This window comes from Lipophrys pholis (genome assembly GCF_963383615.2).
Source record: "Lipophrys pholis genome assembly, chromosome: 8".
Classification (NCBI taxonomy): Eukaryota; Metazoa; Chordata; class Actinopteri; order Blenniiformes; family Blenniidae; genus Lipophrys; species Lipophrys pholis.
Genome location: NC_137630.1, coordinates 4,438,545 through 4,461,034, shown reverse-complemented (window position 1 = coordinate 4,461,034; position 22,490 = coordinate 4,438,545). Strand labels below are relative to the sequence as shown.

General features: G+C 44.6%; 1 protein-coding gene across 4 annotated transcripts in view; it reads right to left on the bottom strand.

Moving 5' to 3' along the window:
- Window positions 1–8,065: 8,065 nt before the first annotated feature.
- The window catches only part of LOC308113532 (protein FAM110A), a 45,753-nt gene continuing 31,328 nt past the window's right edge, over window positions 8,066–22,490 (bottom strand). For 3 of the 4 annotated variants that reach the window (XM_080469904.1, XM_080469905.1, XM_080469903.1), the window contains 2 exons: window positions 14,174–14,503; window positions 8,066–11,422 (listed from right to left, as the gene is read on the bottom strand). In XM_080469904.1, the coding sequence (XP_080326030.1) occupies window positions 10,024–11,412 (1,389 nt within the window). In that variant the 5' untranslated portion in view covers window positions 11,413–11,422; window positions 14,174–14,503 and the 3' untranslated portion in view covers window positions 8,066–10,023. Of the gene's footprint in view, window positions 11,423–14,173; window positions 14,716–22,490 lie in introns of those variants that run through there. The other variant, XM_080469902.1, reaches the window with a different exon arrangement.

Sequence of the window (22,490 nt, the reverse complement as noted above, 5' to 3'; positions counted from 1 at the left end):
AGAAAAAGACAGAAAAGATTCACTTTCTCATGTATCATCAAACTAGTTTTTTTCATGTGTGTCTATTTGTCTATATTTTTTAAAACAAAATGTTGCTGATGCCAATACACAGGTACATACATGCATACATACAGGTACGTCTCAAAAAATGAGAATATCATGAAAATGTTCAAAATGTTTTGTCACTCATTTCAGAAAGTCAAACCCAGATATGATATAGGCTCATGACACATATAGTAAAATATTTCAACCCTTTATTTCTTGAAATGTTGATGATGATGTCTTACAGATAATGAAAACCCAAAATTTAGTGTCTCAGAAAATTTGAATATTGTGGAAAAGTTCAGTTTTGGAAAGTCCTGGTGTCTCACCCTGATCAGCTAATGAACTCAAAACCCCTGCAAAGGTTTCCTGAGCCTTTAAATGGTCTCAGTCTGGGTCAGGAGGGGACACATTCACGGGGAAGACTGCTGACTGGACAGATGTCCAGGAGACAGTCATTGACACCGTCCACAAGGAGGGTCAGCCACTAAAGGTCCTTGATAGAGAAGCTGATTGTTCAGAATGCTGGATCCAAGCATGTTCAGAGAAAGTTGAGTGGAAGGAAAAAGTGTGGGAGGAAAAGGTGCAGCAGCAAAAGGGACGAGCAGCCTGGAGAGGATTGTCCAGCAAAATGCATTGAAGGATTTGGGGGAGCTTCACGAGGACGGACTGAGGCTGGAGTCAGCACATCAAGAGCCACTGGGCACAGACCAGTCCTAGACATGGGATCCTAATGTGGCTTCCTGGGGTCAAGACACTCCTGAACAAGAGACGACATCAGAAGCGTCTCACCTGGACTGTGGAGGAAAAGAACTGGACTGTTGCTCAGTGGTCCAAAGTCCTTTCTTCACATGAAAGTACATTTTGCATCTCATTTGGAACTCCAGGTCCCAGAGTGTGGAGGAAGAGTGGAGAGGCTCAGAATCCATGTTTCTTGAAGTCCAGAGTGAAGTTTCCTCAGTCTGTGATGATTTGTCCTGCCATGTCCTCTGCTGCTGTCCCTCCACTGGGTCTTCTGAAGTCCACAGTCAACGCAGCATCCAGCAGGAAACTTTAGAGCTCTTCATGCTTCCTTCTGCTGACGAGCTTGATGGAGATGCTGAGTTCATGTTCCAGCAGGACTTGGCACCTGCCCACACTGCCAAAGGTACCAGAAGCTGCTTCAATGACCCTGGTGGTACTGCGCTGGATTGGCCAGCAGACTGGCCTGAGCTGAACCCCAGAGACAATCTCTGGCTATTGTCCAGAGGACGGTGAGAGACACCAGACCAACAATGCAGATGACCTGAAGGCTGCTATCAAAGCTACCTGGGCTTCATTACTCCTGAGCAGTTCCACAGGTTAATGGTCTCCATGCCAAACCGCTAAGACGCAGTACTTCATGCAATAGGAGCAACCAAGTATTCAGTGCAGAGAAATGAACCTTTTTTTCTTGATCTTATGTAATATTCTAATTTTGTGAGACACTGAATTTTGGGTTTTCATTATCTGTAAGTCATAATCATCAACATTTCAAGAAATAAAGGCTTGAAATATTTTACTATATGTCATGAGCCTCGATCATATATGGGTTTGACTTTCTGAAATAAGGGACAAAAAATATTGAACATGTTCATGATATTCAAATTTTTTGAGACGTACCTGTAGTCCAGAGTCAATGGATTCATTGACATGTGAAAATCCCGTGTCCACGGGAAGCGTCAGTTTCCACTTCCTATTCACCGCTGTGCATGCTGGGTGCATCGTGGTTCAAGCTGCGTTGTGTTTCGTCCAGCATTGCGAGGCGTCTTCCCGGAGTTGCCCTCAGCTCATTTGCATAAAGTAACATCCAGCCAACTTTATGCAAATGAGCGGAAGTCCAACACATCACAAAACTTTGATAAAATGTCTAAAATTGCTGAAGTGAAACCAAAACCAGGTCAGATTCAACAACTGCACCGAATCTTTCAGATGTTTTCAGAAATGCTTTTCGCTGAACTGTTTTAAAAGAGAAAGTTTGTGACGATGTAGTTCATATGCCAGGACTATAGGTGGCACTGTAACTCTGCCACAGAAATACACTAAAACTGAGAAGAAGACATGGCGATGACATCATCATTTTCAGCAAGTGTCGTCTTGTCCGTCCACACGTCAATGCCAAGGCGACGTTTTCAGATTCCTCCACTCAGGAACCCGTTCTCAAAACATCGCCGTTGTCAGTCTCCTAAAACGCCGCGCCGTGTGGACGAACGGCCAAAAACTATTCGACCACATGAAACGGCATTGTCGTGTGGACAGGGCCTTTGATCCAACATAGATACAAGAAATACATTTTTCTGTGTGAAAATAACAACTACAAATTATTCTGAATGAGATTAGTTTGAACTTTACTTTCACTTTGCTTTCAGCCGTTTCAAATTTTTGATTCCACTTGAGCTGAGCTATTTGTTTGGAAAGTCCAAACCACAAACAGGACGAGGACGGCTTGTCCTCACATTGACTTACCGGAGGAGTGTCTCACTACCCAACTGCTCAGATTTGTCTTCCCTTGAACTTATTTGAATTACTGTTTTGGAATTTTGCCTTTTTTTTTTCTTTTTTTTTTAATAAGGATCTTCATCATGTGTGTCCCTCTTCCTCCCCCCTCCCCAATGTTTAAAAGCCCGGGGGTAAGATTGAGGGGTATTTGCTGTTTGATCCTGTCTGAAGCCAGCTGGATGAAAGATTAAATGCTGTGCCGTTCCAAATGTATAGACATGAGTAAACAAAGCAGAGTTAATGTTGTTCGGGGGTGAGGAATGGCACCCAGGCACCGAGAGGCGCAGATAGAGATGGAGGCCGAGGGAGAGATAAGGAAGGCAAGGCGGCGGCGCTAAGCTAACACAGACAACCCAGTTTAGTTTTCCCACGGGTCACAGAGCGGGTCCCAGTGAAACACACACACCCACAAATATAGTCAAAAACATGGAGATCCCATCTGCCCCCGAGCCTTAATCAGCTTATCACTCGCTGACTGTATCAAGCTTTGACATACATTAGTGGAACCACCGAGATCAAGCAATATACAGCCCCGACCCTCACACCCTCCCCCGCTCGCACATGTCCAACACTCCCAATATGAGTAAATCTGCATGTAAGCACGCATGAAGCGAAGCAAACAAGCAGCCCAGCAAGGTTGTGTAAGAAGGTAAAAACCGTGCAGCGAGACACGCACCGGCAAATACAAAGTGTTTGTGTTCAGACAGGACACCAAAGCCCCGCTGATCCCTCAGTAAATATGGACATATGGTCAGCCTCTGCAGAGAGGAAACGAGAGGGATGCTTCCTGGCAGGTTTTCCTCGTCGGTTCACAGGAGAGAACGCAGCAGGAGGAGGCATCTCATCCTCTCAGGACATGTGTTTCCCTCCCAAAACCCAAACCGTCCTGCTTCGGCCATCCAGGCCGCTTCAGGGAGCGAGCAGAGGTGTCCAGCTCCTGCTTATGTAACAACGAGAGGCTGCTGCCGGATGAAAACAAGGGACTTGTCACGCCAGACTGACGAGTTTGTTACGTAAGAGAGCGCTTTGAAGAAGTGAAGTGATGTGAGATGTGTGCGTCAGCAGAACAGAGCTAAATGAAATCACTGCCGGTCTCTTCACAGACACCATGAAATGATCCGATACTCAACAGTGATGAATAAAGTCAACATCAGCTTTGAAAAGTTCTCATTGGATTAACGAGCCTGAAGGCTCAGATAGGATCATCTGCACACTGGCAGACGTCTGACAATAAAAATCAACCTGCATAGAGAATCACGGATATTTTAGTGTTGAACATTAAGTTTGGGGTTTGCGACAGATCGCGTCCTAGATTTGGTTTATTTACTGTCACGCTTCGTGTTTGTTTCATAACTTCTTCCACCGAACACCAACATGTCCAACGCTCATGGTGTTAATCTTATCAAATCTCAGCCAATCAAGCACGGAGTAAAAGCTCAGCTCAGCATCCTCCATACAGATTAGATCAAAAGGTTTGTCACTTTGTATTGCTGCTGAGAAACTGATGAGACTGATGATACTAATGCTGAACTGTTACAGAACCACACGTCACTTTCTGTATGGTCCGTGATGAAGTATGGTGGCGGTAGCATCATGATTTGGTGCTGCTTTGCTGCCCACAAGGTCTGGACCAGTTACCCTCACAGTGTTTTTAGATGAGTCCAACGCCATGACGCTGGACGTTTCTGAAGCAGCAGGAAAATGGATGTAAATGACCACAGGATGGCTTCAGAGAGCCGATCGCAGCAGACGAACTGAAAACCTGACGGAGCTGAAGCTGAGCCTGGGTCGGGGCAAAGGAGCTTCAACCACTTATTACATGTAATGTTGACTTCCTTTATTTACCTGCTGTGACTTCATTTAACACTTCATTGTTTCAGCAATATAAGGAGCAACACATGAGCACAGTTACAACTTCAGTGAAAAGCATCTTGACTTGGACTCTCCAACTATTTACTTTTCCTTCACCGATTCCAACGATGTGTTGTGAAGCAGCACAGACACACTGGAGCTGCTGAGGGAAATGTTTACGAATGTTAATGTTCAAATCATCACATTTTTTAAAAAAAATTTCAAATGTTTTTGTTAAACACATTTAACAAGATTTGAAAAGGTGTCCTTTAACTCAAAGGTGTCCCACAGCAGGTCCACCAGAGGCTGCAGGAACACATTGCAAAGTACAAACAATCACAAAAGAACATTAACTTTGCAGCATTAAGTTCACCTTTTGAATAACAGTAACTGAAAATGTAATTTCCTTATTGTAGATTACAGTGTTTCAGTCAGAGTAAAAGACGTGACACAACACTGAGGGACACGGCAGTGAAAGGGAACAATAAAACCACTGTGAGGGAGAAAAACATGCAAAGCCACAAAATCCCTTTAAGGAGGGGACGTTTTACTACGTTGCACAAGGAAGGATCGCAAAAGACGCCATCATGTTGAAAATGCATTTACGAAAGCGACCCCCTTTTTTTATATATATTTGAAAAAGTTTAAAATCTTCCTTAACGGATTTGCGGTTAAACAAAGGAAAACACTTGGAGTTGTCCTAATATATAGATATTTAAAGACTATTAATCTACCATGTTACTGGTGCGGCTCTTTCCTAGTTTAAACTATAGAATACCAGTTCAAACTCAGATTTAATTACAGGAAACCAGGGTAAGCCCAGCCTAAACTAAGGTAAACCGAGCTAAACCTAGTCTAAAATGAGGAAAATCTTTATAAACCCAATCTAAACTAAAGAAATAGCAGCGTAAACCCAGTGAAAAGGTCTAAACTACGGTAAACTAGGATAAACCCAGTCTAAACCAAAGAAACAGCAGTGTAATCCCAGTCTAAAATGAGGAACAACCTGTGTAAGCCCATTTGAAACTGAGTTAATCAGTGTGAGTCTCAGCTAAACTCCAGACAAAAAGACATAATTTGCATTTTAATATTATATTAATAGTTTTCCAGGGTTTTTTTTTTTTTGCCACCCAACGATCAGTGAAGAACTTTTCATGAGAAATAAATAGATTTTTTTTTAAGAAGAGTATATCACATCTGCTTCATTTGTTCATTTCATGGTTCCTTTTCAGGACATGATCGTTAAACTAAGACTTTTAAACAATTTGAATGATTTTTTAACTGGAGAATTCCAGATGAAAATACCTTGAACCTAAATCCTAACCCTCCCCGAGTCGTGTTTGTTCCAAATCTCCTCCTAATGAGGAACATCCTGCCTGCTAGAGGAAAGACTGAGGGCTTGGTTTTAGTTTGGCTGTTCAGTGGACTTTCATTTGGGGTTTGCATGCCGGAGCAGGTTTTGTCTGAAACATGAAACATGAGCAGAACTTGCTGCACATGTATTAAAATCCCTGGCCTGGTTTATCTTTGCTGTGAATCAGGACCCAGGAAACACTGTCGTCATGTTCAGAGGGTCGCCTGTCATCCCCCGAGTGCAACTGACTGAAAACAAGGACGGTTTAAAAGACGGGAGGAACTAGGATTACTAAATCTGTCACGGCCCAAAGCTCAGATTAACTGTGTTTTAAGTTATTATCTGTTTGTGAGTGATGAGAGCAACGTGACAAATATGTGGGAAAAAAATCACCTGTTCTATTTTTTCTAGACCAATCACTGGCTGAGGGGACCCAACACACACACACACACACACACACACACACACACACACACACACACACACACACACTTTGAAGCATCTTCCTGGGAGAAAATTAAAAAATGTGTACGTGAAAATATCAAACCGAATCAAGATTGAACGCACAAAAGGCCAATCACTGTAGAATCACTGTAACTCCACATCTGCTCTTTTTTGTTTTTGCTCCAACCACCTACTTTCTTTTCCTTCCATTTCCTCGGATGTCGCTCTGCTATAAATCTCACATATTTAATGAAAATCAACTGACACGGTCTTTCTCAATTCTGCTGAACCGTCAGATAATGAATAATGATTGAGTTACAATTTTACAATTATAAAATATTCAACTAATTTAATCAGAATCATATTGGTAAACAAGAAGTTGAATATCAGTTATGTTTATTTTCTTGTGTTTCTAAATATGCATTTTGAATTGTTTTTGAGAAAGTTACAGAACTAAAGTGCAGAGTTAGAAATCTGGTTTTCTGGTTATGGTGAAGCATTTTCCTAGAAAATACAAGCAATGACTCCTCAGAATTCCAGTGTCCAGATGTGTTTATCAATACTTGAATTTAAGCGTGTGTGATAAATGTGATCATCTTTACCAGGATACTGAGCAGCTGGACTGAGCGTGGCCTCGGAGCAGAGCAGAGGACCACCAGTGGTTGGCTTCACTTAACGTTTTGCTGAATCAGAAATCAGCCAAGTTTATGAACCGCTACTACCGGAGCAGCAGCAGCATGTGCAGCGTCTCTGGGCGCATCACCGTGACTACAGAGCAGCAATATACCAAGTGGAACAACATTAGGGCAGAAAGTTTCACATTAAAAGTTACCTGAAGGCTGATTGAGAAAGTGAAAGCCATTAGCTTTACTTTGAAAAGCTGAATTTAACGACCACAGAAGTAATTCTGCAGCAAAACAGCAGGTTGCCATGTTGGCTGACCAGGAGCCACCAAACTACTAAAGCTGGAGGAAACACTTGCAGGTAAAATATTAATTTCTCCTCTTTCTCTCTTTCCCTGGCTCTGTGTGTGTGTGTGTGCGTGTGTGTGTGTGTGTGTGTGTGTGTGTGTGTGTGTGTGTGTGTGTGTGTGTGTGTGTGGTCTCTCTCTCAATGGGTGTTTCTGTCTCTGTCATGCCGTGTGGATATCACAGTATATTATTGCCACTTTGTTCATCTAGTAATTTTGTTTGTATAAATATTCAAATTCTCAAAGTGGTGGACCTGCACTCTAACAAAACCCAGACTTTTGTTAGATGTTTATTAATTTGTTTTATACAGTATATATATATATATATATATATATATATATATATATATATATATATATATATATATATATATATATATATATATATATATATATATATATATATATATATATATTCCGCATCCATTCATTTTATAAACTTCAGACTTTCTATACTCACTTTTTATATTTTTATTACAAATGCATCCAGGCTCGATGTTTGCTGTTTGCTGTTGGAGTTGCTGAAGCGTGTTTTTCACAGCCAGTCATTTACAGTGCGTGACTGTTTTACCAGGCTGCTGAGCTCCTAAACAGGGTGTGGTACAGAGGTGGAGGTAGGAGGCCACAGCACATGTGTGTAATTTCAAACAAGCAATTAAGTGAAGCTGCGATCCGAGAGCAGAGGAAGAAACCGACTGAGAGAACCGCGGTAAAGCTGATCCATCCAGACGAGCTGCATCAGAGGTTTGAAGGGCCAAACACCTTCTGGACCACCGCCGGCCTTTAAATTGTTAAACCCTGGACTCATGAAGGAGGCGGTTCATAAACTGCAGGAGCAGTGAGCAGATCAGATAGAAAAAACACAAACAGTGCACAAGAAAGGTACTTGAACATGTCTTTATTAAGCGTTCAGAATACGCCATGGTAAAGCATTTCTGGCTTGAAGACTCTTTAGGCATCCAGTGCCGGGTTCAGCAGCACGCTTCAGCTCACCGATACATCCTGAGAGTCCGACAGGAAGCAGGGGGAGGAGACCGACTTTAAATAAGAACACCGCCTCACCTTGTCCAGGAGTGCTTCATTCACACAGGCGTGGCTCATTTATGCTCCACGGCAGCATAGAAACAGATACGTGTGCTTCAAACTGTGCTTTTTAAATTATACAAAATGTTTTAATGAGCATTTGATCTACCAGGGACAGAAAGAAGATTTGGCCCATCCTGTTCATGGTAAACCTCAGCTATACATGTTAGGAGCAGTGGGCACCCACAGAGCTGATGGGGGTCGAACTACCAACTTCGGGCGGCGCTGCTCTAAATCAAGACCGCACACACAAAGAAGAAGTGTAGTGCTCTTTTTTTTTTTTTTTTCCAAAGACGGACGTCAATACAATGATGGCGGTTTGTGTTCTGCAAGAACGTTAACTAACGTCACACGGTTGCTCCAACACTTAAATTTGAACACTGCCCCCTATGGCTACCGGTGGTACTGCTCTGTTGGTTCATACTGGTAAGTTTCCAGCAGACGGACAGAAATCCAGACGAACCAAAGGCAGAGCAGAGCCCGACGTCTCTGCGTGTCGCCTATATTGAGTGTAGAACATAAATGAGCCCCAACATCACTTCTCCGCTGCCTCAGTGTTCGGAAATCATTCCGATTTGTTCTCAGTGTGGTGAAATTGAAGTACGGTTCTGGTTTTATAACTTGATGTGTCCGTTCTGTTTCCTGACCTGCAATGTTGGGATTTCTGTACAAACACAATCAGTTTTTTTTCCCAAGGAAGCAACTTTGTCCAAGTTCGGAATTCAAAGCAGCAGAGGCAACCGGGAAGCAATGTGTTCTCGTACGTGATCTCGCTTCTCTTGTAAATTAAAGTAAATACCATCGGATTGCACTTCAGAACGAGGATTGAAATCTGTACACAAAGGTGTTCGATATTACAAAATACATTACATCTTCCAAATAAATATTGGTCCTTTTTTTTTTTATCAGCATGTCTTCTTCCTGAGACGCTTGCAGACCTTTTTATTCTGTCTTTTATCCATGAGGAGACCTTTCACTCATCCTTTTTTTTTTTTCAACCCCTCTTGCTGGAGGCTAAATGACTTTTTCACACGACACCTCCTTCGACCATCCACCCGTGACGTCATGCTCCATCATGTGCTTCTCATATGGAGCCACAGGGACCCAGTTTCTCCGGCACCAACCGAAGCGTGTCGCAGGTGAATCTAACGTGTGAGTGACCGTTTGTGATGAAAGACCCTACAACATCTCAGAAGTGTACAAACCGGCATGCGAACACGAACTCGTAGAATAACAGTCTTACAGCCCAAAGAAATGTCAACGTGTCCATGGAAGATTTTTTTCTTTGTTTTAATGTGAGAAGGTTTCACAGTATTGACTTACCCAACAGTCACTGCACCAGTTGTAGCCCAGTCTGGCTTTGTGCTGCCGGGCTCTCTGGTAAACACACATGAATACAAACGCTCACACACACATATACACACACACACACACACACACACACACACCTATACACACATACACGGAGTACCTTTACAAGAGGACCCATTAATCTTCATCCTCACCATCATTTTTACCAGTCCGTTATTGCTTTCGTATACCAATAAAGTTGTAGAAAATCAAGTGAAGGAAAAGGGCGGGACATCGTCCGTTCAGTCCAAAGGGAAGCAGTCCTGACCTGCAGCCCACGTTCTAGAAAAGTCTGATGTGTAGCATCCAAAACAGAAAGGAGGACAGGATTGTCCACGTGTGTGATGTAAGGCAGCAGAAGATGGACACACGAGCGTCTTCCTCCTTCAAAGCCGTTCAAGTCTCTTTGAGTCTATACGTTGGAGACGGCGCTGTTGGTGTCCCTCGCCTGACGGATGCCGTACAGCCACTTAATGACTCGAGCGTTCCGTTCGATGACGGAGATGCCGTACGGGACGCGTTCGTTAGCCCTGACGGGCCCGTCCTCGTCGTACTCGCCCCCCCCGTCCTCCCTGGTCTGCTCGGCCTCGTCGCCGCACTCCGAGCTGGGCGTGCTGACGCTGCGCAGCTTTGACACCGACACAATGTCCGAGTTGGCCCTGGTGAAGCGCTCCACCCCGCCCATGCACTCCACCTCCACCGGGTCCAGCCCGCAGTAGTTGAAGAAGCGCTCCAGGTCGGCAGTGGCGCGCGAGTATCGGTCGCTCAGGTCCGACTTGGAGCGGTGCAGAGCCGGGTGCTTGCGGGCGGAGCCCTTGGAGCTGGCGTTGGAGATGCGGGTGAAGGCGGGGGAGGCAGGCGGGATCATTCGGACCACCATGGGGCTGGGCGGCAGGTAGGCTGGAGGGGAGGGCAGGGTTTGGCATGGTGTGTTAATGTGGGGGTGGGGTTGACTCTGAAAGGGAGGGGGCGGCGGTGGGACTTGGGGGTGTGCGACCTGGCCCTGAGCAGTCTGTCTGGGTCTGAGGGGGGGCTGCAGCTGGGCTCTCTGTGGCTTCCTGATCTCGGCCTGAGGCCGGACGTCCACCCGGCGCACCGTCACTGAGTTCGGGGAGCAGTAAGGTGCTGGAACCCCAAAGCGGGGCACCCGTGCTGGGACAGGGGGCGGGCGGCGGGCGAGTTCTACCCGGAGGTTATTGTTCAGGGGAGAGGACGTGGCGGACGAGGCCGACGAGGAGTTGGTGGTGGCGTGGTTCAAAGGTTTGAGGTTGTTGAGGAGCCGGTTGCTCCTCTCCGGTTCTCCTGACAGACTGCTGCCGATACTCTTCGCTCCCGACGACGGAGACGAGGAGGAGGGCGAGGTGGAGGAGGAGGACTGGGAGCACGGTAACGGTCCATCGCACACATCATTGATGAGGTTATTGAGAATATCCAGGTTCAGAGCCGGTCTCCTCCTCTCACCCGGCCCTTCCTTGTTCTCCGTGTCAGCTGGGCAGTGGGGGGCTTTCCGGGCCGGAGGACTGCTGATCTGGTACTGCAGCATCATGCCCGACGGAACCAGGGGCTTGCGGATGATGGGGGGTTTGATGGGGGCCTGGCGGGTGAGCGCCACCTGCTGGCTCTTGACGTACTTGGCCTTGTCCGCCTCCAGGCGCTCCACGGCGCTGAGTTTTCGGGCCCCTGGCTCCGCCTGACGCCGGAAGTAATCCGGACCCTTGGTGAGTATTCTAAAGGGCATGGCGGAGGTGAAGGGGACGCCGGCCAGACGGCCATCGGAGGGCCGCAGGGTCTCCACCGGCATTCTGGAGGAGCTGAGAGGAAGAAGAAAAAGGTCTATGAGAGATGTTTCTGGAATACAATCAAGGGTAAATATACTCAGTGTTTGTGTGTGTGTGTCTCAGAAAGATGGAGGAACTCCTGCCACTGTTTGACTCATTCTTCGAGTTTATAAGCTCTTGTAAAAATACCACTTTAAAAGTTCACACCATTGGGACAAACAGGGCTGTGTTTGGCTATTTAGGGCCTGAAGGCGAATTCCTCAGAGGAAACGTTTCCCTCAAGTCAATCACATGAATCCAAAGCCCAGCATTCCATTGGGAAAGCAAAGCTACCACAAGTTCTTTTATATTTGACAACAAAATATTATGAGTCAGACTTTCCAGATTGTGTCCCTGCTACTTAATCATAATCACAAACGACAGCTTTGCAAGCTGCTGAAAAAAACTACCAGCGCATTAAAATATCAAACTGTGAAACCACAGAATATAAATACTAGCTGGCATGTTTAAACAATAAGTACATGTGGCAGCTGTGTATTCTGCTTCATACACCTAAACAAACACACACACACACACACTGCAATATTAACATCTGTAATATACATTTCGCAGAAGACTGAGTGAACTCAGAGAGGTGTAAACAGTCCGAACCAGAGCAAAGCAAAAGGACCAAAAACCACAAAGTCAACGAACGGCTCAGTTTCTCAAACTCTGCCAGTGGCAACTGCTGACATGCACGTGATTGAAAACAAAAAGAAAGAAAAAGGAACGGTGGTTAAACTTTGGTCTAAAAAGAGAAAGCGAACTGTTAACAGGAAGCACAAGTCCAAGAGGACAAACACATCAACGTCATCTCCTGACATTTCTCTATTGGAGGTCACATTCTCAACATTAGAAAGTTTTAACGAATATTAACAGCCTCATTGGATGATAGATAGATAGATAGATAGATAGATAGATAGATAGATAGATAGATAGATAGATAGATAGATAGATAGATAGATAGATAGATAGATAGATAGATAGATAGATAGATAGATAGATAGATAGATAGATAGATAGATAGATAGATAGATAGATAGATAGATAGATAGATAGATAGATAGATAGATATTTTGTGCTGTTTGAAACAGTTATACCAGAGGCACGTTCGAGGGCCAAAAACAGGCCAAACTGATTGAAGATCCACAGATGAAAACGCTTCCACATATTTTCTTTGCGGTTGTGGCAAACATTGTGGCCAACAACATAAAACCGTCCCCCACGGGGCCGGCAGGGAAACCAGTACGACGCAAACAGGATCACTGAGCGCTCAGCCCAGAGACCAGCGAGTTACAAAACCAGAACATGCTCACGTTTCTGAAGAACAAAACATTAAAAGACATTAAAATGCTCTTCGTTTTAAAGATGATTCTTTTTTTTTGACAGCGTCTTGTTTTGTTGCGTTTGGAATGATGCGTCTTTGGGCAAACTATCAAAAGCAAAAGAAGCGTGTGGCTCTTCAGTTGGCTTCACTCCTGCTTCTGTTAGCAGACGCCGCTTAGCTTGGACGCTAATGCTACTCTGCTAGCCGGAATGACTACGAACATGTCAGCTCTCAATAAAAGATGGAGACTCTCGATGAACAGTTCACTGAAAAAGCACATTAATGTCAGGTTTTAAAATGTTAAAGTGGGAATTCAGATGTGACCCTCTGGTGGACCGGTTGTTTGACAACATTGGACCTTTTCAGGGACACAGACACAGTTTCTGGTGTAAAAACAGAAATAATCCAGTCTGATCAGGAAAAGCCTGTAAAGTTCTCCCTGAAGCCTGAAGTAAACCTCTCACTGTGAATCATGTTTCTGTAGCAGCACCACTTGACTTTCTATGAAAGCTGATCTACATTTTACCATCATGTATATTTATATTACTTGGCCAGGATTCAACGGTGAATTATACAGCCTGTGTATGTACTCCGTGTAGAGTTAGTTTAATATACTTCATTGTTAAAATGTTTGTGGTTTTACAATGTGGCATTTTAAATCATTCCATATACTTTCAAAAATATACAGACGCATGGGCCAAAACTCCTCTGTAAAATATAAAGCCTATAGATGTGGGTCCTGTGACATGGCAGTATAGTTCATGTTTTTGTGGCTACAGCAGGAGTACTGACACTGAGTAACCTTTAACATACTCATCATTACTTTAAATAACCTAAGAGATGTTTTGTTATTAAACTACTGGAATTATATTTTTAAATTTACAGAAATACTGAGTGTTTTCAAGTACACATACACACTGAAGAACCTCAACTCTTGACTTTAAACTGGTTTCACCCCCAGACTCTGCCAGAGATGTAAGGATATTTATATGAATAAATCCACGTTGTCATGAAACAAACTTAACGTACAGTTCTTCAAACCATCAGTGTGTGTCATGTGTTTGTGTTTATTGTGCATTCAGTCTTTGTTTTTGTTTAAGAGAGCCTACATGTGGTTTTAAATTAGATTAAACTGGCATGGAAAGCAGCTGGAGGCTTGAATAAGAGCTTCAGGGAAGAAGTTGATGTTACTGGACCTGATGTGAGTGTGAAGGAACAGCGGAGCAGACTGATCCTGAACTGTTGACTGTGTTTCGGGCCGAGCTGACAGAAGGAGAGGTGGGCGAGAACCGGGCCATCGTCCTTTCAGGGCTCCTGCACCTCTTCTCCCAGCTTAAGAGAGAAGCCTCTATTGTACTCTCTCCTGTCCTCCCACTCCTCCCCCCTTCGCACTCCCACTGCCCCCTTCAACTTCTTACCGGGCGCTGCGCTGCTGCTGCTGCTCTCCGTTTCTTCCTCCTTTCTTCTCCGTCGCCCTTCGAGGTTCCTCGCCCGTCCTGATCCCCAGTCCCGGTCTCAGTGAAAGGCTACTCGCTGGACGGGGTCACCAGGGGTCAAATTCCACATCGGGACCCGTCCAGACCACCTCTACTGGCAGAGCGGTGACCCAGGGGAGAGGAGATGGGGGGCAGCTGCAGACTGATGGGGGTTCTTTATCCAGGAAGGCTTTGGGGGATCAGCTGCTGAAACTCCAACGTGCTTTACGGTCCGTTTGAGTCCGTCCAGATGTGATCCGGGAACAAACTCCACTGGAGAAGGCAGAAAAAGACACAAGTCCAAGTCAGAGGACGCGTCAGCTCTGACAAAAAGCATCCCACACACACCGAGATCCTCTCTCTCTCTCTCTCTCTCTCTCTCTCTCTCTCTCTCTCTCTCTCTCTCTCTCTCTCACACACACACACACACACACACTCACACACTTCTCCAGCTGACAGACGGGGGAGGACTCTCTTTATCAACTGAAGTGGAGCAGACGGGACAGGCTTTAAACCCCACGTCTGGCTCCTCCCAGCTGGGCCGGCAGCCGGGGGGTGACGGCGGCGGGACGTTTGCTCTCATTGGCTGAGCTCGGGAGGAGGCTGTGACCAATCCAAACCCCCCTCCTCTGCCCATCATCTCAACAAAAACACTGAGGCAGGGCTTCATTCAAACGAAAGTCCTTTGAAAGGGAGAAAGGGGGGAGGGGGAGGGGGAGGGGGAGGGGGAGGAGGAGGAGGAGGAAGAGGAGGAGGAGGAGGAGGAGGAGGAGGAGGAGGAGGAGTGCAACGGGCCAAACAGATGCAATTTCTTACATTGACTTGCATCAAGCTCAGTGGGGGGCTATGAAAACACTATGAAGACCACTGAAAGGCTGCACAACTGTTCCTCTTGTTCACGTCTTTGTCTCCAAGGCAGAAGACAGTGTGAATAGTGTACAAACAATGGGGGGGGGTCTTTTCAAAACCAAACCTGCCTAAATAGGCATTTGAACAATTTAACTGGTCCTTTTAACACAGACGTTTCCAGGTTTACAGCCTGACAAAGACGACACTCCCTCCAAACACAGAAAACTCAAAAAACTGTTATAAAAGGTTTTACGTATACATGAAAATGAAACCATAGAGTACTCTGTAGTATCGAGACTAGGCCACACAATTCACCACAGACGGAAAAGAATACATGACAGAACCGACGACCAGGGAGGACTTCTGCTTTGTGTCACCCTGGATCTTAAAACCAACAAATTAGAAGAGAAAAAGTGAACCAGTCTCAACCAGGACGGCCACTTGTTAATGTTATACCAGCAACTCGTGTCGAACCAGAGACACAGTGGATCGTCGTGCTTCTGGGTTTTATACACGGAAATGGGTTTTAAACGTTTCTAAAGCCATGCTGGGATTTCAGTTTCTTACCTGTGCCAACGAATGTTGGGGCGAAGGTTATGCATTTTTTCATTGGTAATTATTGGTTTGAATGTATGGGTGTGTGTGTGTGTGTGTGTGTGTGTGTGTGTGTGTGTGTGTGTGTGTGTGTGTGTGTGTGTGTGTATTTTCCCAGCTCTTTGCAAAAACTACTGACCCAAATCTCCAGGGATGATTTGTGATCATCCATTAGATTTTGGGATGGACCAGCTCCGGGAGAGGTGAGATATTTCCTCCCTTGTCGGCACACTGAAGCTCGACGGTGTGCAACGGAAGCTGCTAGCACACAGCTAACTACGCTCCGGAGCTCGCCGCTAATATCTCGGTTTGGCAGGTATCCAGAAACACCGGTGTGAACGCTTGACCCGGGTAGTGGTTCATCTGTGTTTTACACAGAGATGTTGCTATTAGTGCTGTTAGCATCGACGTGAGCTATCGTGCTAGCGATGCTAAGTCGGTTCTGCAAAGAAATGAAGGTCTGCGCTCAACCGAGTGCCTGTTCTAGTTTTTTATGCGGCGCTGCCCGAAGGCTCCAACAACCAGCGAGTACTCTTGCTTTCACTTGGACACTCACTTATCACCACTACTTCAGAGTTCTGTCAATATTTGTACAAACTCAAAGTCCTTTGTAAATGTACTCGTTCCATATGCGACTCACCCCACCTATATATTCCTGATGTCATTAATATTATATTTTGTATACTCAGGAACATTTACTGGGATTATTGAGAAAATAGAACTGTGTTTTTGAAAGGTTCACTGATGGACTAAATTCAGCCGTCCGATACCAAATCAAACAGGGAGGACGGAGCGTATTGCTCCTGTTGCAGCACCAGTCCTTTGTCTTTAGTCTAATAATCACTTCCTGGATTAGCTGCTTCGTATATTTCTCCCTGAAAGTATTCCAACCTGATATTTAACAATTGTTTTGCATAATGGAAGTTTAAAAACTATTGAATCACTTTTTTTTTGTTTGTTTTTATGTGCAGAAATTGTGGATTTTTATTTACCGGGAGGCAATAATATAGTATTAGTATTAGAAGTATGGGTCATAGCATTTAGCAGGCATAGCTACATAGCTAAAAAAAAAAAGCATTTAATTTATGGAAGTAGCCATATAATAAAGTTAATAATAGAAATCCAACATGTCTTGAACTGTTTTGAAGGAAAGAAGCTTGTGTCAAATTCAAAACTAAAACATTCCCTTTAAACATATTGAAATCATTCAGTGTTGTTGTCCGATTATTTTTTCTAAAGAAAATTCTATTTGAACTTTTCTGGCATTTCTCTCATATTTCTGTTGGTTTCAGTTCATCAACTACTTTCTTCTTTCAATGAACTGAAAAACAATCCCTCCCTTGCACCTCCCCCATCACTTCGTACCCTTTACAGCATTACACTCCAGAGTTACATCACGCTCCCCCTCGCCCCCCTCGCCCCCCTCACCCCTCCTGCAACATATCTTTCCACACATTTTTAATTTGCCTTTTTATAGCCACGTCTCCTCCCGCCTCCCTCAGCCATGTGACCCTCTTCCCCCTCTTCATCCCTGACGAGCGTCTCACTCGTGGACGTTTTAGCTTTCAGGTGCCGTCAGCTCGTGAGATTGCACGCGACGCGCTTTCATCTCCAGCCTGCGCCAGCCAAAGGAGAGTTTAAAATAGCTGGTCTTAAATTAAACACATTTGCATCACAGAAAATAACGATTCTCAGACATCAGGCGACCAAAAGCCTTCAAGACCCCAGGGAGTACAGACAGACGAAAAAAAACACACACAAAAAAACCTGTGATGGAAACAATGAAGGCAATTAAAGAGAAGCTCTGACAAGATAACAAAGGGGGAGTTGTGTTTGAGCTGGAGGAGGAAGTCTGACACAATCACATGGACCGTATAGTGTCGCAATCCGGAGTTAATCTGATCACGTTCTGTATTAACACCTTCCTGAACTAATGGTCGAAGTCATATCTTCGTCACTACATATAACTTTACATTGAGTTTTTTTTTGCAGATTCAAATTTAGGAACAATTCTTGCAAAAACATGAAGATTTGTAAGAGTTTTCTGGCTTTTTCTCACCAACGTGTAACAAACCGTCTGTTCCACCCTGTGAAGTTCAGCGTCAGAGCAGAAGCTCCAGGTAATTATAGAAATGACTGTGTCCACTAATGGAAACTCAACCTGAAGAGAAAGACTTTACCAGAGCACTGAAGAGAGCGGTGTGGTTGCACAAACCTCGGCCACCTCTGGTTTAGTATGCTGCGGCCTTGTCATTACCCTCATGGAGGCCTCAGTGGAAACGGAGAAAACACATCCTTCAGAGCCAGATTTAGAGCCTTTTCATGTCCACAAACAGACCATTTTCTTTAAGGACGGCCAACCTTTGGTTGGACTCAGAGTTGTTTCCTTGTGCCCAGAAGACAAATGTGTAGGCAAACATGTCCGTGTCTGCTGTGTGACGGTCTGAAGGGCGTTCGCACACGAGCCTGGCCTCCTTTCTGTCTTTAACTGCAACAAGCCCAACTGTAATTTAAAGACTGTCCCTTCTGGAGTACAACGGGCCTCTGACAAACATGATTACTGTGGTGGATAAATCCCATAAACACAAAGAGAGGCAGCAGATTCCCGCCACACTGGAGTAAACCCATCTCTCCTGATAACTATAATCCCCCCCAATCCACTCGTCTCTGTTACCTCGCAGGACCCCGGAGGTGGACAAAGAAACCAACGACACACAGATCTGAGCTGCTGGAAGTATGCAAATACCGACCCACTCTTCTTCACCGCAGGCTGGCAGTGATATGAGCACTCTGTATGCAAACATCGTCACCGTTGTTCAAGAACATCAGCTATTGTCATTCGATTTCGTATTTCAAAGGGATTAGGCAGCTGAAAGACGCCTCTGATAAGCACACGAACGACACCGCTGCACGTCTAACGACCGGTGAATGAGGCATTGAATGATCGGAACACGTTACCGATCAGATCAATACGGGCAGTGGGCAGTATGACCCCAACTTATGATGGTTTTAAAGGGTATGATGACAAAAATACTTTAAGTCCACATTAAAGAACATGACTATAATCTGTGGAATCAAACTCGTGCATGCCCTCTTCAGTCTCTCTTCAGCTTCTTGTCGACTGCGTTCCAGTTCGCAGCGTGAATCAGATCTGACTTCGATGTGGAGAATCAATGAAATGTTGGTATGATGAGCAGCTTATATGACGCAGTTCACATTTCAAGATGGTGTCGTGAAACATAAACCCAGGTACAGTATTCCCTGTAGATTCAGATTTATCTTGTTATTGTGAGTCACACATGAACTAAAATGTTATTTATATTGTCAAAGATCTGCTGCAAAAACCACTGGAATGCTACAACTACATTTTAGTTCAATTTAAATTAAAAAAGTACGAGTAACCTCATTCCAGAACAATTAAAGCGCAGTGTGATGATTAACATGTTAAGTAAACTATGTGTAATGTTGTTATTTCATTAAACTCTGGTTTACCAGAGGAGCTTGCTAATGCTAAGCTAACATTAACAAAATACCAATGGGAGGAACTGGAGAAAACTATTACAAAGGTAACACGAGTGTTAATAAGTACTTTTATTGACAGTACTAGTAAAGTAACTCCATTACTGAAACACATAACTAGAACACATCCTGGTAGGTGTGCTAGCAGTAGTAGCAGTGGCAGGCGGCAGGAGAACAAGCTAAGTCATCTGACTGACCAAAACATCCCGTCAAAATAAAAACAACGGGACGTTTCTCAGGCCTGTCCTTGAGTTCAAAACAAGTCTTGTCATGTTTTCTCTGATGTGTGCTTATCTGATTTTAACATGGAGAAAGTAGGCCGAACCTTAGACCCCCGTGGTGTTTGCTGACCCTCTGGAGGATTCTCAGACTCCATCTTGGGAACCACTGTCACAGTTTACAGTACATCCATGAGAGGTCAGTAGAAAATATCCGGAATATTCTGCAAGTGCTGAGCATGTAGAAAATAACTTCCCAAGAAACCAAAACATCCCTCAGCCAGTCTGTCTTGTTTTCTTTAACTTTCCATCCTCTTTCTTTCCACTCATGTTCTGCTCGGCCGTTCCACATGAACACAGCTGACGTCTCCTCAAGACGTCGACCACAGCGTCAAAAACCCGAGGAATTCCTGCGCCGCCATGGAAACTTGCTTATCACCAAACTATGTTAACTGCTGTTTTGTTCTGAATCTGGCTGCTTCTACTTTTCCAACCACCACATTAGTGGGTAATGATATGTCGTATAATGTCTGCTGTGTTTGTGTGTGTGTAAGATTGTATTTCATACGCTGTCAGTGTGTATGACTGTGAGCAGTTAGCTCTGAGCAGAGAGAGAAGGTGAAACAGGGGATAGGGGGTGTTTTTTTTAAACATCTCTGAACAGAGATGTTAAAAAGAAGCTGAAATGAGGAGATGAGGAGGATTCTGTCGCAGGAGTCGGTACAGAAACGATGGTGACTCAGAGCAGTTTGCATTGTTGATATTCTCAAGCAAGTTACTGAGCGACTGAACTGACGACAACACGTGAGGATATGAGTTCAGGAGGAGGACCGAGGAGAGGTCCTTGTGTGTGTGTGTGTGTGTGTGTGTGTGTGTGTGTGTGTGTGTGTGTGTGTGTGTGTGTGTGTGTGTGTGTGTGTGTGTGTGTGTGTGTGTGTGTTCTGTGACGTCGGCTGGCGTCGGCTGGCGTGTCGTATCGCAGTGGCCTTGGTCTCAGCGGACGTTGACCCCTGACGGTATAGAAAACAAGAGAAACTCCACCTCTGTGATGTGAAGCTCAGAAAAAGAATGAAAAAGACTGGAAAAGGTGGAGATTTCCCAAAAAGTAGAGTGTTTTTGCCCTTTTTAAAAATTGTTTTTTAACATATAAAAAGTTTTAATAATTCCAATTACGAGACCACAAAGTGTTTACCACGCAATACTTTTTTTTTTAAACTAGGCTTTACTTATCATAGAAAGAACTACCTGACAGTGGCGGCTGTGAAGAATAAAATGCTGGAAATAATCTAAACTGAAAACTGTTTGATTTGTCTTGAATTGGTTTTTCAGTGGATTTTTTACCTGAGTTTAGCATTTAATCTGCTTTCCTTCTGATTTCTGACTCAGTTTTGAATGAGTGTGTATGTAGTGATGTATTGTTTGGATGTGTTACCATTTGTCTGATGGTTTAATTCGGTTTAGACTTCGGTTCAATCTAGCTTTTGATGGCTTTGATTTCGACTAGTTTCTGTCAGATTTTTCGGTAGGCTCTTTCCAATTTCTGACATGCAGGTGCAGGTTTATTGACTTTGACTATTGATTGACTTTTTACCTTGATTTATACCTGTTTCAGTTTGGTTTCTATCTGATTTCTGTATGGAGACTTCTAAGATATCTCGAGTTCTTCAGCCTTTTTACTAATCTTTAAAAACTTCTTGGATGTCTGTTGTGGCTATAAAAAAAATAAAAAATCCTCTTCGTGATGGAGGGAATGCACACTCTTGTTCAAAACAAGTACATCATGTGAAACTCTGACTCATCGAGGAGAATCTCGGTGTGACAAACGTCCTTTGGAAAAGAGTGACCTTCACTGAAAGCTGTGAGGTGATTCAGTCACTTGTCAGGTTCTCTGCCTGCTGGAGCCGCGAGCAGGAGGCAGTGACGCATCTCACAACAGGAAACATGTGAGAGGCACAGAAACGCCAACACACGCTCAAGCTGGGGCGTCTGCATGTCCAGTTGGTCGATCTTTTTTATCCATTTTGTTTTTTCTTGGTCAACCCATCTGTTTCTGGGCACTTGCCTCTGTGCTGTGAAGCCTGTACACAATGAAGTGGCAACTGCCATCGAGGTATCCCACAATGACTAGGAGTCCTCTGCAACCCGTGTTTAACAAGAACAACACCACTAAAAGAAACAATGAGAAGTCTAAGTATGTCCTACTGCATCTCAAGAGGCCACATCACGACCGAGTGGCACAATAGATGCACATGTACAGTGCTACTGTGCTCATCCAGACATCCGAGCCATCGGCCTGTCGACTGCACCCCCTCCCCACACGACTGGTCCAAGCCCGCCTCCCCTCTATGGTCCCTCTCATTTCTGCCATCATCCCACTCCTCTCTCACTCTGGAACTGTTCCGACATCCTTCAAAACGGCTGCCATCATCTCAATTCTTAAAAAAAAAACCTAGTTACAGCCCCTCCAACTTCAGCAAACACAGTCCTGTCTCCAATCTACCCTTCATCTCCAAAATCCTGGAAGAAAAAACAACCTGTCACCTCGCAACTCCGCTCTCACCTGTCATGCAATAACCTGTATGAACAGTTCCAGTCCAGTTTCCGCCCACTCCACAGCACAGGCGCCCTTCTAGCAGCTGATTCTGAACTCCTCACCATCGTCATCCTCCTTGACCTGAGTGCGGCCTTTAATACCATCTGTCACATCCTCCTCAGACTGTCCTCCATCGGCATCACCGACACTCCATTAGAGCTCTTAACTCTCTGGTTCACTCAGTTCACTCAACTAAAATCCTTTAAATCCCTCCCTCCTTTCACCATCACCACAGGTCTCTGTCCTGGGCCACCTCCTCTTCGTCATTTACCCCCTTCTCCTCGACAATATCTTCCACAAATGTAATTAATTTCCACTGCTATGCGGATGACAACTTGCTCTGCCTCACCAGTAAACCCTCATCCACCCTCCCACCCAATTTCCTCACTGGTTGCATTGAAAGAAACACCTGGTTCAGCCGAATCTTCCTTAAATCAAACAGCAATAAAACTGAGGTTCTCCCCATTAAGGAGCACAAATCCACTTT